This window comes from Sceloporus undulatus, chromosome 5, assembly GCF_019175285.1.
Source record: "Sceloporus undulatus isolate JIND9_A2432 ecotype Alabama chromosome 5, SceUnd_v1.1, whole genome shotgun sequence".
Lineage (NCBI taxonomy): Eukaryota > Metazoa > Chordata > Lepidosauria > Squamata > Phrynosomatidae > Sceloporus > Sceloporus undulatus.
In genome coordinates, this window is record NC_056526.1 from 4,656,110 (window position 1) to 4,669,908 (window position 13,799).

At 44.7% G+C, this 13,799-nt stretch overlaps 2 protein-coding genes across 6 annotated transcripts in view; one reads left to right on the forward strand and one right to left on the reverse strand.

The window, feature by feature from the left end:
* The window catches only part of ANKRD16 (ankyrin repeat domain 16), a 32,380-nt gene extending 28,067 nt beyond the window's left edge, over window positions 1–4,313 (reverse strand). For both annotated transcript variants that reach the window (XM_042470207.1, XM_042470206.1), the window contains exons 1-2: window positions 4,187–4,313; window positions 1,095–1,525 (exon numbers count right to left, since the gene is read on the reverse strand). In XM_042470207.1, coding sequence (XP_042326141.1) covers window positions 1,095–1,432 — 338 coding nt within the window. In that variant the 5' untranslated portion in view covers window positions 1,433–1,525; window positions 4,187–4,313. The remainder of the gene's footprint in view (window positions 1–1,094; window positions 1,526–4,186) is intronic.
* Window positions 4,314–4,429: 116 nt separating this feature from the next.
* FBH1 (F-box DNA helicase 1) overlaps window positions 4,430–13,799 on the forward strand; it is a 39,938-nt gene continuing 30,568 nt past the window's right edge. Inside the window, exons 1-4 of one of the 4 annotated variants that reach the window (XM_042468717.1) lie at window positions 4,430–4,507; window positions 7,350–7,517; window positions 9,224–9,738; window positions 11,552–11,682. In XM_042468717.1, coding sequence (XP_042324651.1) covers window position 4,507; window positions 7,350–7,517; window positions 9,224–9,738; window positions 11,552–11,682 — 815 coding nt within the window. In that variant the 5' untranslated portion in view covers window positions 4,430–4,506. Of the gene's footprint in view, window positions 4,508–7,349; window positions 7,518–9,223; window positions 9,739–11,551; window positions 11,683–13,799 lie in introns of those variants that run through there. The other 3 variants (XM_042468718.1, XM_042468719.1, XM_042468720.1) reach the window with 3 other exon arrangements.

A 13,799-nucleotide genomic window follows, 5' to 3' on the forward strand; every position in this document is an offset into this window, starting at 1 on the left:
AAACATCCCCAGCTCCCTAAGTCGTTCCTCATATGACTTGGTTTCCAAACCCTTCACCATTTTAGTCGCTCTTCTTTGGACACGCTCCAGTTTCTCAATATCCTTTTTGAATTGTGGTGCCCAGAACTGGACACAATATTCCAGGTGAGGCCTTACCAGAGCAGAATACAGTGGCACTATTACTTCCCTTGATCTAGACACTATACTTCTATTGATGCAGCCTAAAATTGCATTGGCCTGGTTAGCTTCCGCATCGCACTGTTGACTCATGTTCAACTTGTGGTCTACTAGGACTCCTATTATTATTATTATTATTATTATTATTATTAACCTTTATTTATATAGAGCTGTAAATTTACACAGCGCTGTACATACAAACTTTTAGTTAGACCAGGGGTAGGCAAGCTTTTTGAGCCGGGGGCCGGATTGCTGTCCCTCAGACAACTGGGGGGCCGAAGCCAATAATTAAATAATTAAATAATTTTTAAAAAAATTAATTAAATAAATAAACTGGGACAAATATAGGATAAAATTTTCAAATGGAGGACACTTTTTTCTAAAAAAATGGAGGACACGCAAAAAAATTGCTGATTTTTAAAAAAATGTTAATATAAATGCATGTTTTGGAGGCTTCTATAGACAATTGTCCCCCTTGCCCGCTGCTTGCCCCCCCGTGCCCGCCTCCTCCTGATAGGCCAAAGGCCCCACGTCCTCATGTGAGAGGCCAAAGGCTCCGGCGGCAATCGGCGGCAGGACCGGGCGGGGCCCGCAGGCTGCCTACCCCTGAGTTAGACGGTTCCCTGCCCTCAGACTGACTCCTAGATCCCTTTCACACATAGTCTCCTTAAGCCAAGTGTCCCCTGTCCTATATCTGTGCATTTCATTTTTCTGCCCTAAGGTTTAAACAGAGGCAGTATGGCCATTTGTTGGGGGTGCTTTGATGAGTGTTCCTGCATGGAGAAAGGGGTTGGACTGGATGGCCCTTGAGGTCTCTTCCAACTCTGTGATTCTATGTTCATTGTAATAAAGGCTAAATAAAATAAAACAAAAAGTGCTAAAGGTGGAATAAATGAACGAATCCAACGATGACGTACCAGTCTGATTTTTTCAAGCAATCGACAGCCGCCCCTCGGTCCAGCAGATATAAGAGACAGTCCTGGTGACCCATGGAAGCCGCTTCGTGGAGAGGACGCTTGTAATCATTATTGAACAGCTCCAGGTCCATTTCCAAGACCTCGACTAAGTAGCGGAGGACACTCAGGTGGCCGTTCCGGGCTGCATAGTGGAGCAAAGTGTCCCCTGACCTGCCAAAGTGCTTCCTCTTCACGTCCTTGATCAGATCCTCCACGTTCTTCATCTCTTCTTGGAGAAGGGCGAGCTTTCCTTCTTGAACTAACCTGGGAAGAGGTTTCTGGAGTTCTCCTTCAGCCATCACTAACACCGGTCAAAGGATCTCTGTAGTGCTTGCGGTGGAGGCAGGCAGCCTCGAAATCCAGAGTTTGAAAGGAGCCCATAGAAGTCTATGCTGAAAAAACAAAATTAAATTAAAATTGAAATTAAAAGCTCCATAAGGCTTTTTCCTTCCCTTTTTATACTGAAACGCAAGCCAACATCTTCCTCTCTCTTTCACCCCATGCAAATGATAGCATTTTGCGTCAGCCGCCAATGGAGTGATGGAATTTATGGTTTCCAGAGATGTTTTTGAAGAAACTAGCCAACAAAACCCTGTGATAGGTTTGCCGTAGGGTCGCTGTAAGGCACACAATGACAACAATGGGTTTTTGGAGTTGGACTCTGGGGACCAGGGTTCGAATCTCTGCTGGGACACAGAAAAACCCACTGAGTGTCCTTGGGGAAGGCTGCATAGACCCTAGCCAGGAGAGTCAGCCATGAGGAATGCTGGGAACTACAGTCCAAGGAGATCTAGAGGGCTGCAAGACTCCCACTTATGGTCTATCAATTAATTCACATTGAATTCAACAGCTCTCCTCTGCCTAGGGCTAAATATGGATCCAACCCAGCGTGTTGGAAGGGTTGGGATATACACTTGTCCCTCCACAAGACCCCCGTGAATGTGGGAAAATTGCATATAACAAAAACACCACGTTTTTACCCGAGGGAGCACTTCTCTAGGAATATCTAGGTCTTCCGGTGCAACTCTGTGGCCAACATCAGTGCGACTTTGGATTAAAGCTGACCGTAGAGTTGCATTGGAGGACTTAGATATTCCTAGACAGAACAGATTACCGTTAAAGTGTGGTTTGACTGTGACGCTGTAGCCGGCGTTTGTGTGTACAAGGTGGTCAGGATGGGAGTTGTAATCAGGGGGAAACAGGGAGTGATGGGACTTTTAGGCCCGTTACAAACGGGCCTTAAAGTATGCGACGAGCGTGTACTAGGGTTACAAAGGGGCATCCTTTCCGGATGCCCCTAACCCTAGTACACGCTCTGCGTGTAGAAAATGGCGGCGGCCATTCCACATGGCTGCCGCCATCACTACGTCACGACCGCGCTGCCTCTAAACGAGGCGGCGCGGTTGTGACGTATTGGGGCTGCCCCAGGGCATCTAGTGTGCCCTTTCCAAGGCCCCGGAAGGAGCTCCGTTTTGGAGCGCCTTCCTGGCTTTGCGTCGCTGGGCGCAGCCTTCAGACGACTGCGCCCAGCGACGCAGAGGAGAAAGGGGCCAAGCGGCCCCTTTCTCCTCCTCCCTGCCGTCGCAGGGTGTCCTTGGGGCTTGGAGCCCCAAGGACACCCCTTTCCAGGTGGCAGGGAAGCGGCGTTTTGCCGCTTCCTCACAGCCTGGAAAGTGGCGGATTGGGGCCTCAGCGGTTGCCGCTCTGGCTGCTGAGGCCCCGATCTGGCGGGGAAACGGGCGGGTGCAGGCCGCCGCTTTTTGGCAGTCTGTAACCCGCCATAGATTAAATAGATAAAATATATTACAAAGAAGTAGGAAGAATTTAAATGGTAATTAATGATAAGAAGATATTTGAGGGTAAAGTATGTAGAAGAGGGTAAGAGTAAGTAGACTGGATGTTAAAATGAAGGAGAGGTGGTTAAGGAGGATGAGAAGGGGCTGGAAAGGGATGATAGATTAGAAAGGATGAGGAGAGAAGATGGAGAAAGAGAAGGAGGAGAAGAGAAGAAGGAAGAAAAGAAGAGTGAAGAATGAAAGAAATTAATTATAGGAGGAGCATGAAAGTGTACTTATATGGAATTAGGGTTTGTACAATTGTGGGTGTATCATATTATATTTGTGTATTTGTTTTGTATGTTATTCAGTCAATAAAATGTATAGTTAAAACAATACATAGATCAAATATAGAAAAATTAATAGATTAAAGTAGATTAATATAGATTATTAATAGATTAAATTAAGATTAAGAACAACCTGCCTATGGGCTAAATGCAATGCATGTTAAATACATCTTAACGTTCAAACAATAAATTGCTATAGTTGTTGTTATGTGTGTACTTATTGTTGTCGGTTTGGGCTTAAGGAGGGAGGGAGGGGGATTGTGGGGCTTTATTCTATTGTATTGGAGGGATTTCACTGATGTAAAAATAAACATTATTATTATTATGAGAGTCGGGGGTACAAGGTGGGGATGATGGGAGCTGTAGTTGTGGGGGGAACAGGGCGTGATGGGAGTTGTGGTTGGAGGGTGCCAGGTGGGGATGATAGGCTTTGCAGTCAGAGGAGATGGTGAAGATGGAGATTGTAGTTGGGGTGTGTACAAAGAGGGGGCGATGGGAGTTGCAGTCGGGTGGTGCTAGGTGGGGATGATGGGTGTTGTAGTCAGGGAGGTGGAAATGGTGATGATGGGGATTGCAGTGGGTATGTGTACAAAGTGGGGGTGATGGGGGCCGTCGTGGGGAACAGGGAGGTGGTGATGGGAGTTGTAGTGATAATGAAGACTGTAGCTGGGTGTGTGTATACAAGGCGGTGAGGATGGGAGTTGTAGTTCGGGGTGCCAGGTGGAGATGATGGGCGCTGTAGTTGGGAAAGGTGATGACGATGGGGATTGTGGTTGGTATAATGTGCATACAAGGTGGGGATGACGGGAGTTGCAGTCGTGGGGCAGCAGGGAAGAGGGGTTGATGGGGGTCGCAGTCGGAAGGCGCCAGGTGAGGACGATGGGATTTGTAGTAGTCCCCTCTTTAACCCCAGCGCTGCCGTGATCCTTACCCCGCTCTCCGAACATTTGGCGGACTTCCGGAAGCGAGGGCTCCTTTAAGGGAAACACAAATCTCGGGGAGGAAATACGTCACCAAACTCCGGGCAACCTTTCGCGCCTCCCCTCTTCAGTGTCGCCTTAGCAACCACCTCGGCCGAACCCGGAAGCGCAAAGGGGCCTTATGATAGGCTCGTTGCGGACGTCGATCGGCGCTGGTGGGCGGGGCTAATGGCTTCGGCGCGGCAGTAGGGGTCGGTTGCAGCGCAAAGGAGGCGGGGGAAAATCATGTTCGGGTGAGCGCGCAAAAGAGGAAGGAGTTCCTGAAGATCAGAGTAAGAGCTTCGGGCCTTGGCTTTGCAAGAGTTAATTAGTGGCTGCTGCTAATCCTAATTGCATAACAATTAATTGCTGGCTAATTACCTCCAATTAACTGAGGGTTTTTTGGGGGGGGTGGATAATTTTAAGAGGCCTCTGTCATAGGTCCGAGACACACTGCAGAACATAATGCACTTTGAGAGCGGTGTAACTGCCCTGGTTCAGAACTAGGGAATCCTGGGAAATGTAGTTCCTGATTGGAGTGCTGTTCCTTGGTTCGTTGTTTGGACGCTGCGCTCGGTGGTCCCTGTCTAGACTTGGTCAGTCTGTAAACTATTGGGAGGCTGTGTTGCAAATGGCTAATTAGCCAAGGAGCAGAGAGAGCCTCTCACAGCCGCAGGAGTCTACCAGAAACGGTGCTCCATTGGGACCCCCAAAGGCAATGTACAAACACGGATCAAGGAACCCGAGAGACACTTCGGACTGGAGGGCGACTGAAATGGTGAAGGGTCTGGAAGCCATGAAGCCCTGTGAGGAAAGACTCAGGGAGCTGGGGAGGTTTAGCCTGGAGAAGAGAAGGCTAAGAGGTGATATGATCATAGCCCTGTTTAAATATTTGAAAGGATGTCATATTGAGGAGGGAGCAAGCTTGTTTTCTGCTGCTCCAGAGAACAGGACCCAATGGAGCAATGGATGCAAGCTGCAGGAAAAGAGATTCCACCTGAACATTAGGAGGGCCTTCCTGAGAGTAAGGGCTGTTCGACAGCGGAACACACTCCTTCCTCGGAGACTGTGGTGGAGTCTCCTTCCTTGGAGGCTGTCTTTAGGCAGAGGCTGGATGGCCATCTGTCAATGAGATGCTTTGACTGGGAGTTCCTGCATGGCAGAAGAAGGGGCTGGGCTGGATCAGGGCCCTTTTTGGGGTCTCTTCCAACTCTATGATTCTATGAAAAAAATCATCATCAGTAGAACATATTATAAACCATCCTGGGCACAAAATGCTGTTTGCAAACACTGAAATTCTGGACCATGCCAACAACTATTGGGTCAAAATGCACAGGGAAGCCATTGAAATCCACAAACTCTTAGACAACTTCAACAGGAAAGAAGAAACCTTTAAAGTGAACAAAGTTTGGCTTCCATTCCTGAAAAACACCAAACTCAAGACCCAGCAAATGCAAAGGAAAGCCACCCAGGATGAAGGTGGCTTTCCTTTGCAAACACTGGATCTCAGATGAAACAGACACTGCTTCAAGAAACCTTTTTTCAAACAGAGAGTTTCCTCATTTTAAGGGTGGGAGCTAAAGATCATCCCGTGCAAATTAACCCTTTCCCCTTCCTTTTCCAGTTGCTGATTCGCTTTCCCTTTTGTATTCCAAAAACCAAAACCTTTTCCATGGGGCTGAGAGAGTGACGCACCTTTGCTTTCCGACAGTTCAATTCCCAAACTTTGTTCCATGCACACAATGATTAAAAAATATTGCTTAACATTACCTTCATGGGATGTTAAGGTATATATAAAACACAAATGAATTTTGCATTTAGACTTGGGGTCTCATCTCCAAGATATCTCAGGATGTTCCAAAATCCCAAACAATCCAAAATATTTCCAGCCCCAAACATTTTGCATAAAGGACACTCAACCTGTACACTCAAATATTTCCTTTTCCTTCCTTCAGCACACTTTTGTGATCTGTGTTAAAATAAGCAAAATGCAACTGGGTCACTTTCATTGACCTTTAATAAAGCCAATAAGTTCACTCTCATTTCATGTGGAATATCTGCAGAAGCATAATGAAGTATCTTGGAGATGGGGCCCAAGTCTAAATGCAAAATGTGTGTTAATTGTTGATTTGTTGTTGTTCCCTGCCTTGATCCGTGGGGAGAACCAGGTAAGAAATAAATGCTGTATTATTATTGTAATGATAACTTCAGGTTTATGGCTTTGACTTTTGCAGATCTGATTATTCAAGGATTTAATTAATATGTTTTCTCTAGGAATCTCTAGATCCTCCAATGTGACTCTGCCAGAAGTTGCTCATAAAAGTCACACTGGAGGACCTAGAGATTCCTATAAACAACCCTTCTCTAGGCATTTGTTGGTCCTCCAGTTTGATTCTACACCCATCCCTCCATGTTTGTGGCTTTGACTTTTGTGGATATGATTATTCACAGATTTCATTAATATGGTCTCCCTCTGGGAATATCTAGGTCCTCCAGTGCAACTCTATGGGCCTTTAACCAAAAGTCGCACTGAAGGCATTCCTAGAGAGAACACTCCACTAGGCATTTGCAGCTCCTCTGGCGCAATTGTATGGTCAATGTCTGGCAGACGTTGACCATAGAGTTGCACTGGAGGACCTAGAGATTCCTAGAGAGGTGTCCTCTCAAGTAAAAACATAGTGTTTTTGTAATTTTTGGTTTTCCCACATTCACGGGGGTCCTGTGCCCCTAACCCTAGCGAATGTGGAGGGACAAGCGTGTAGTCACCTTTCACTAGATGCTGACCATAGAGTTGCTTTGGAGGACCTAGAAATTCCTAGAGAGTTGTTCTTTCTGTTAAAAAATATTGTGTTTGTTTCTTGTGGGTTTTTCGGTCTCTGTGGCCTTGTTCTAGAAGAGTTTCTTCCTGACATTTCGCCAGCATCTCTGGCTGGCATCTTCATCCCACAGAAAACTATTAATGCCGGCCGTGAAAGCCTTCGAATTCACATTGTGTTTGTTTATTTGCAGTCTTTCCACTTTTACGGGGGTCCTATACCCCTAACGGAGGGTCCACATTATTATTATTATTATTATTATTATCATCATCATCATTATCATCATCAGTATTATCATCATTATTATTATCTTTGGCAGTGAGCCATTTTAAGCGACGTCACTTGACCCCCATCGACTGTGAAGCTTTGACCCAGAGTCCAGAAGGCATCTCACCCTTGACTCAACCTTTCAGCCAAAGGCGAAGGGGCAACCGAGACATTAACAAAAGCCTCTACCCAACTTACCGGACAAAGAAGACTCAAAAAGGTACAACACCTTGAGACTTTGACATTCCTAGAAGCCTGTACATCCCATTTCCTGATTAAAGGCAGATTTTCCCATTTTGGAGTTCAGGCCTCACTGAAGCTGCTGCAACACTGCAGAATTAATGCAGTTTGACACCACTTTAAATGTCATGCCTTCATCCTATGGGATCATGGGATTTGTAGTTTGTCAAGATACCAAAGCTCTCTGACAGAGAAGGCTACATAGCTCACCAAACTACACATCCCAGACTTCTATAGCATTGAGCCATGGCACTTAGAGTGGTGTCAAACCACTGCAGTTATTCAGTGACATTTAACATATTTAGGAGTTGATCTTCTGCTCATCAGGACATCCACAGTGCTGTAAACTGAAATCTCCCCAGCTATTGTATTATCTTGAAAAACATGTTCTCATTGATGTGTGCTATTAGCCAGCATGGTGGAGTTTGAGCGCTGGTTTGAGCGCTAAGTGACCCGGTTTCAAAACCATGGAAACCCACTGGGTGAACTTGGACAAGCTACATTCTCTCAGCCTCAGAGGTAGGTAAGTGGCAAAGCCCTTTGATTAATGTGAAGTTGAAGGCTTTCATGGCTGGCATCCATAGTTTTTTGTGGCTTTTTTGGACTATGTGGCCATGTTCTAGAAGAGTTTATTCCTGACATTTCACCAGCATCTGTGGCTGACATCGAAGATGCCAGCTACAGATGCTGGTGAAACATCAGAAATAAACCCCTCTGATTACGTCTGGCCAAGAAGATATTTAGTCATGATAGGGTTGCCTTGAGTCAGAGTCAGTGTGAAGGCACAGAACAATGACAACAAACTGGCATACCAATAGCTTTCCTATATGGGCATATTGAACAACCCAAGATGGTAAAGAGTCTAGAAAGCAAGGAACGATTGAATGAGTAGGGTATGCTCTGCTTGAAGAATAGACAGTAAAGAGGTGACATGATCCACCTTCCAGTACCTGAAGCAGTGGTACCCAAACTTAGGTCCCCCAGGTGTTTTGGACTTCAATTCCCAGAAGTCTCAGCCAGCTTGGCCAACAGTCAGGAATTTAGGAAGCTCAGGTCGAAAACATTTGGAGGACCCAAGTCTGGAAACCACTGACCTAAAGGGTTGTCATGCGGATGATGGAGCAAGCTTGTTTGCTGATGCTGCAGAGATTAAACTGGGAACCAATGTGGATTCAAGTTACAAGAAAAGAAATTGATACTAAACATTAGTAAGAACCTTTTAGAGATACTGTAACAGCTGTTCAGCAGTGGAAGGGACTACCTTGGAAGGTGGCAGACTATGCTTTGTTTTTAAATGGTAGGTGGATGGCTGCCTTGAGCGATGCTTTAGCTTGTGTTTCTTGTACAGTTGGCCCTCCACATTTGCAGCTTTGAGTTTTGCAAATCTGATTATTCACGGATTTGATTGATATGTGCTCTATAGGAATGTCTAGGTTCTCCAGCATAATTCTGTGGGCAACTTTCGTGAGATGTCGCATTGGAGGATCTAGAGATCCCTAGAGAGAACACTCCTCTTGGCATTTGTGGGTCCTCCAGAACAATTCTGTGGTCAGCTTCTAGTGGATGTTACTCACAGAGCATTTTGGAAAAGGGATACTCAACCTGTATACCTAACAACAATCCAGAATTTTGTTAGCTAGAGACCTCTATACTTTTTTCTGTCTGTCTGTCTGTCTGTCTGTGGAGGAGCAGGTCACCAGAGTATCATCACCGACTACTTCCAAAACAAATCTCATTCCTCAAGATGTTCAGGTAACATGCCAACAAGCAACAAAATCAAAGCAGAGGAATCTCTGGAATCCTTAGCCATGGAAGATGAAGATTCTTGCTCCCTTCTCGAAGGTTATGTGGAGCCAGTAGTTTCTCAAAAACGACCATGTTTCTCCCAAAACGACATCAGCTGCCATGTGGATGGTGGCCAATGGGAACAGGAGGACAAACCTTTGCTGGACTGGCTCTCTGAATGCCCTCCGGCTAAAAGAAGTAACAAAGAAGAAATTGATGACACAGAGATTGACCCACTTCCTGATGCGCGTTTTGGGCTCTTTGGAACCCGATGCTGGGATGTGCCACAAGGGCACATTGATCAGCTGCCAGATGAAGTCCTTCGTGAAATCTTTGCCCTTGTGCCCGCTGCTGATCTCTGCCGGAACCTCAGTCTGGTGTGTCAACGGTGGTGGCGGATCATCTCTGACTATCAAGTAAGCTACACTTCATATCAGGGGTTGGCAACATGTGGCCCATGGTCCATATTTGGCCCCCATTCTTTCCTTTTTTTCTTTCCCCAGACTCTCCTTACTGAAATTTTCTGGGAGGTCTCAAAAAGTAGTCCCTCCACATTTCCTGGGGTTAGAGGTGAAGGACCTCTTGTGAATGTGTAAAAACCGCAAAGAAAAAAACATACTATTCTTTTTACCTGAGAGAAGACCTCTCTGGGAATCTCCAGGTCCTCCAGAGCAACTCTATGGTCAACATCTGCCAGAAATTGGATCATAGAATCATGCTGGGAGGACCTACAAATGCCTAGAGATGTGTGTTCTCTAAGAACATCTAGGTCCCCCAGCACAACTCTACGGTCAGCTTCTGGCAGAGTTGCGCTGGAGGACCTAGAGAGAACATATTATTCAAAAGCACAAATAATCAAAGCCACAAAAGTTAAAGCCGCAACTGTGGAGGGCCAGCTGTACTGCTTTTGAAAACAACAAGGGGGCAGGATCCTGGTTTAGTGCAACAATTGGTAGTTAGGGGGTGGCCTACACTGCCTCTCAGGGTCAGGGTCTAACAAATTTCTTATTAATGCAGTTGTTTTGTTCCTAGAGGCCCCCTGTGTGATCTTCTGGGTCATTTCCCATTGACAAAAAAAGGAATAGACCTGGGCTGGAATGGTCTGAGGTGGGGGCAATGTTGTGAAATGGCCCCCATACTTTCAAGGGCACAGTCAAGGATATTTGGGGTGATGGGGGGGGCTGCTGTAGGCTCCAGAGGCTCAAAAATAGCCTTGGAGGATTGCATTCAGGCTGTACTTTCTCCCCTCTGCTGGATTGCAAGGGTGGCATTTGAAGGTTCCTGTTTGTTTGTTTGTTTGTTTGTTTCTCCTCCCCAAAGAACAGAAAAATGAACTGCTGGTCATTTCCAAATGACCACCAGTGAACACCAGGTGCTGTATTCTATATTTGAGAGGAATGAACTGGCAAAACCACCTCTGAGTATTCCTAGCAAACCCTATGAAATTCCCAGGGGGGTCACCAAAAGTTGACTGGCAACTTGAAGGCACATGCGCATGCGCAAAGACTTCCCTTGACTTGGGAACTATAGTTCTAATACTGCAGGCAGAAATAGTCTTTTTGTTGTGGCCCTAGAATACTCTAAAAAATTAGGCTAAAGATCTCACCAAACTACAGATCCCTCATGACTTTGAGCCATGGCAGTAGAAGTGGTGTCAAACTGCATTAATTCTACAGTGTTCTGTATATACTGATGTATAAGTCTATAAATTTTAGTCAAAAATTGACCCCCAAAACCTGAACTGACTTATCCACGGGTCAACATAAATACTGTACTTTAAGTCTTATTTAAAAAGGAACCGTCCCTTAGTAAAAGGCAAGCGTATCAGCTGTCCTGGAAGCACTCACTCTCCTCTCTCATCCATCCAGTCTTTAGTGTGAGCACAAACAGTTATGCCTCATGGAATTTTGTAAATTCTTTGGCTTTGGTTTCCTTTGATTCATCCTTTAGATCCCTTGTTACATGCCCCAAGGCTTTACTCTTGACTTATCCACAGGTCATATCAAAATCGGTGCTTTTGGCCCTAAAGCCTGCCCTCGATTTATACATGAGGTTGACTTATAGTCGAGTGCATACAGTAGATTAGACCTTAGACTAAGGCTATTCACTGAATCTTGGATTCTGCATCAGAGGTGTTGCCAGTAGATTGTATTTGTAAATCTGATGATATGAACAGTGACTCTCTGTTCAGTTTCAAAGATGTTCTGACCGCTGGCTTTGGCGTTTCAGTTCATTCCGTGGAAAAAGCTCTACCATCAGTACCTGAAGGCTGATGCCCAAGCCCTGTTGACCATCAAGGCAATCCTGCACCAATACCACCTAAACCGGGAGCAGAACCAATGTATGCTAGGGTTTATCCGGTGAGTCATTCTTCTAACACAGCGACACAGTAATGCACTGACTGCAGTTTCTGATTTATTTACCTCTCATAATTTTTTTATCTCTCATGACTGATCCTTTGTGTGGAACAAAAGTTGTTTTTTAAAAACTGACGTTTTCAAATTACTTTAGATACATGATAATTCAGCAAATTCAATAGCATGAACCAACTGTGATAAATGATGTAAATCAAGATTATTCCTAACAGAGCATTAAGTCTCAGTTCACTGGGACAAAAGTTGATCTTCTTATTATCTGTATAATAATCATTTATTATATAATTTGCCAGAATTTAACAACCAAAAGAGGATGCCACTCTTAAACTTTTATATTTTTTTGAATTTTAATCTGTTGTAAGCCTCCTTGAATCCTGAAGTGGGAAGAATCATAGAATCATAGAGTTGGAAGAGACCGCAAGGGCCATCCAGTCCAACCCCATCCTGCCATGCAGGAAATCCAAATCAAAGCATCCCCATTGACAGATGGCCATCCAGCCTCTGTTTAAAGACCTCCAAGGAAGGAGACTCCACTACACTCCGAGGAAGGAGTGTGTTCCACTGTCGAACAGCCCTTACTGTCAGGAAGTTCTTCCTAATGTTGAGGTGGAATCTCTTTTCCTGGAGCTTGCATCCATTGTTCCGGGTCCTGTTCTTTGGAGCAGCAGAAAACAAGCTTGCTCCCTCCTCAATATGACATCCTTTCACATATTTAAACAGGGCTATCATATCACCTCTTAACCTTCTCTTCTCCAGGCTAAACATCCCCAGCTCCCTGAGTCGCTCCTCATAGGGTAAGGTTTCCAGACCTTTCACCATTTTAGTCGCCCTCCTTTGGACACGCTCCAGTTTCTCAATATCCTTTTTGAATTGTGGTGCCCAGAACTGGACACAATATTCCAGGTGGGGCCTGACCAGAGCAGAATACAATGGCACAATTACTTCTCTTGATCTAGACACTATACTTTTATTGATGCAGCCTAAAATTGCATTGGCCTTTTTAGCTGCCGCATCGCACTGTTGAGTCATGTTCAACTTATCGTCTACTTGGACTCCTAGATCCCTTTCACATTTCATTCAGCAATGTGTCTCCCATCCTATATCTGTGCATTTCATTTTTCTGCCCTAAGTGCAGTACCTTACATTTCTCTGTGTTGAATTTCATTTTGTTAGCTTTGGCCCAGCTTTCTAGTCTATTCAGGTCGTTTTGAATTTCGATCCTGTCCTCTGGGGTATTATGCATTTACTGTCCTAGTTGACTAGTTACATTATTGTGTGGGCAATCCAGTCCCCCAAATAAATACTGTATAAGGGATGCTACAACTTCTTTTGCTCAGATACAGTTTCTGAGGTGCTACAAGATTCCTTTGCATTGTGATATTCAGTCTGTCATAATAAAATTAATAATAAATGCAAGTGTACTTTGCATGTATTTCTGTGCCTTGGCAAACGTCTTTTCTGACTTGGAAAACATAGTGCATGCAGATACAGATGTAATGTTATTAAACTCTTTAAGGCAGAATATGACCCAGTTAGAGATACTTCTTCCTGGGTCATATTCTGTTGATGTACAACAGAGTCAGGAAACATGTGCTCCTTCATGTGCAACTTCAATCAGACCCAGCTGGTGTAGCAGTTTTACTTGCATTGTTCCCGTTGGACTTCATCAGAAAATCTCTTTCATTCATTTCATTGATTCAACTTTTGGTTCCAAATGGGAAACTATGCATAGATTGAATTGATACAATGGAATGCTACATGAAATATACTAGAAGAGCTTGGAAACAATTGAAGAATTCTGGGAGTTGGAGCCAAAGGCCTAGAATAGATCAACAAAAGCAGAGCTGTTGAATTAAATGCGCACATATGCAAATTCTATGGATTCAACAGGTCTGTTCTAGTAACAGTTTGATATAGGCCTCCCCCAATAACTCTTCCCACTTCTGAAGCAATGAAAGTGCATTAAATCCAAACATATTTTGGGGGAAAAAATAATAAAGCAGAAGGAGAAACTGCCACAAAACTAGGAAAACAGGAGTGGATTACCTAAAAGTAAAACTTGCCATTAGGGGGAGGGGGAGAATTGGAATCTATCACATGTA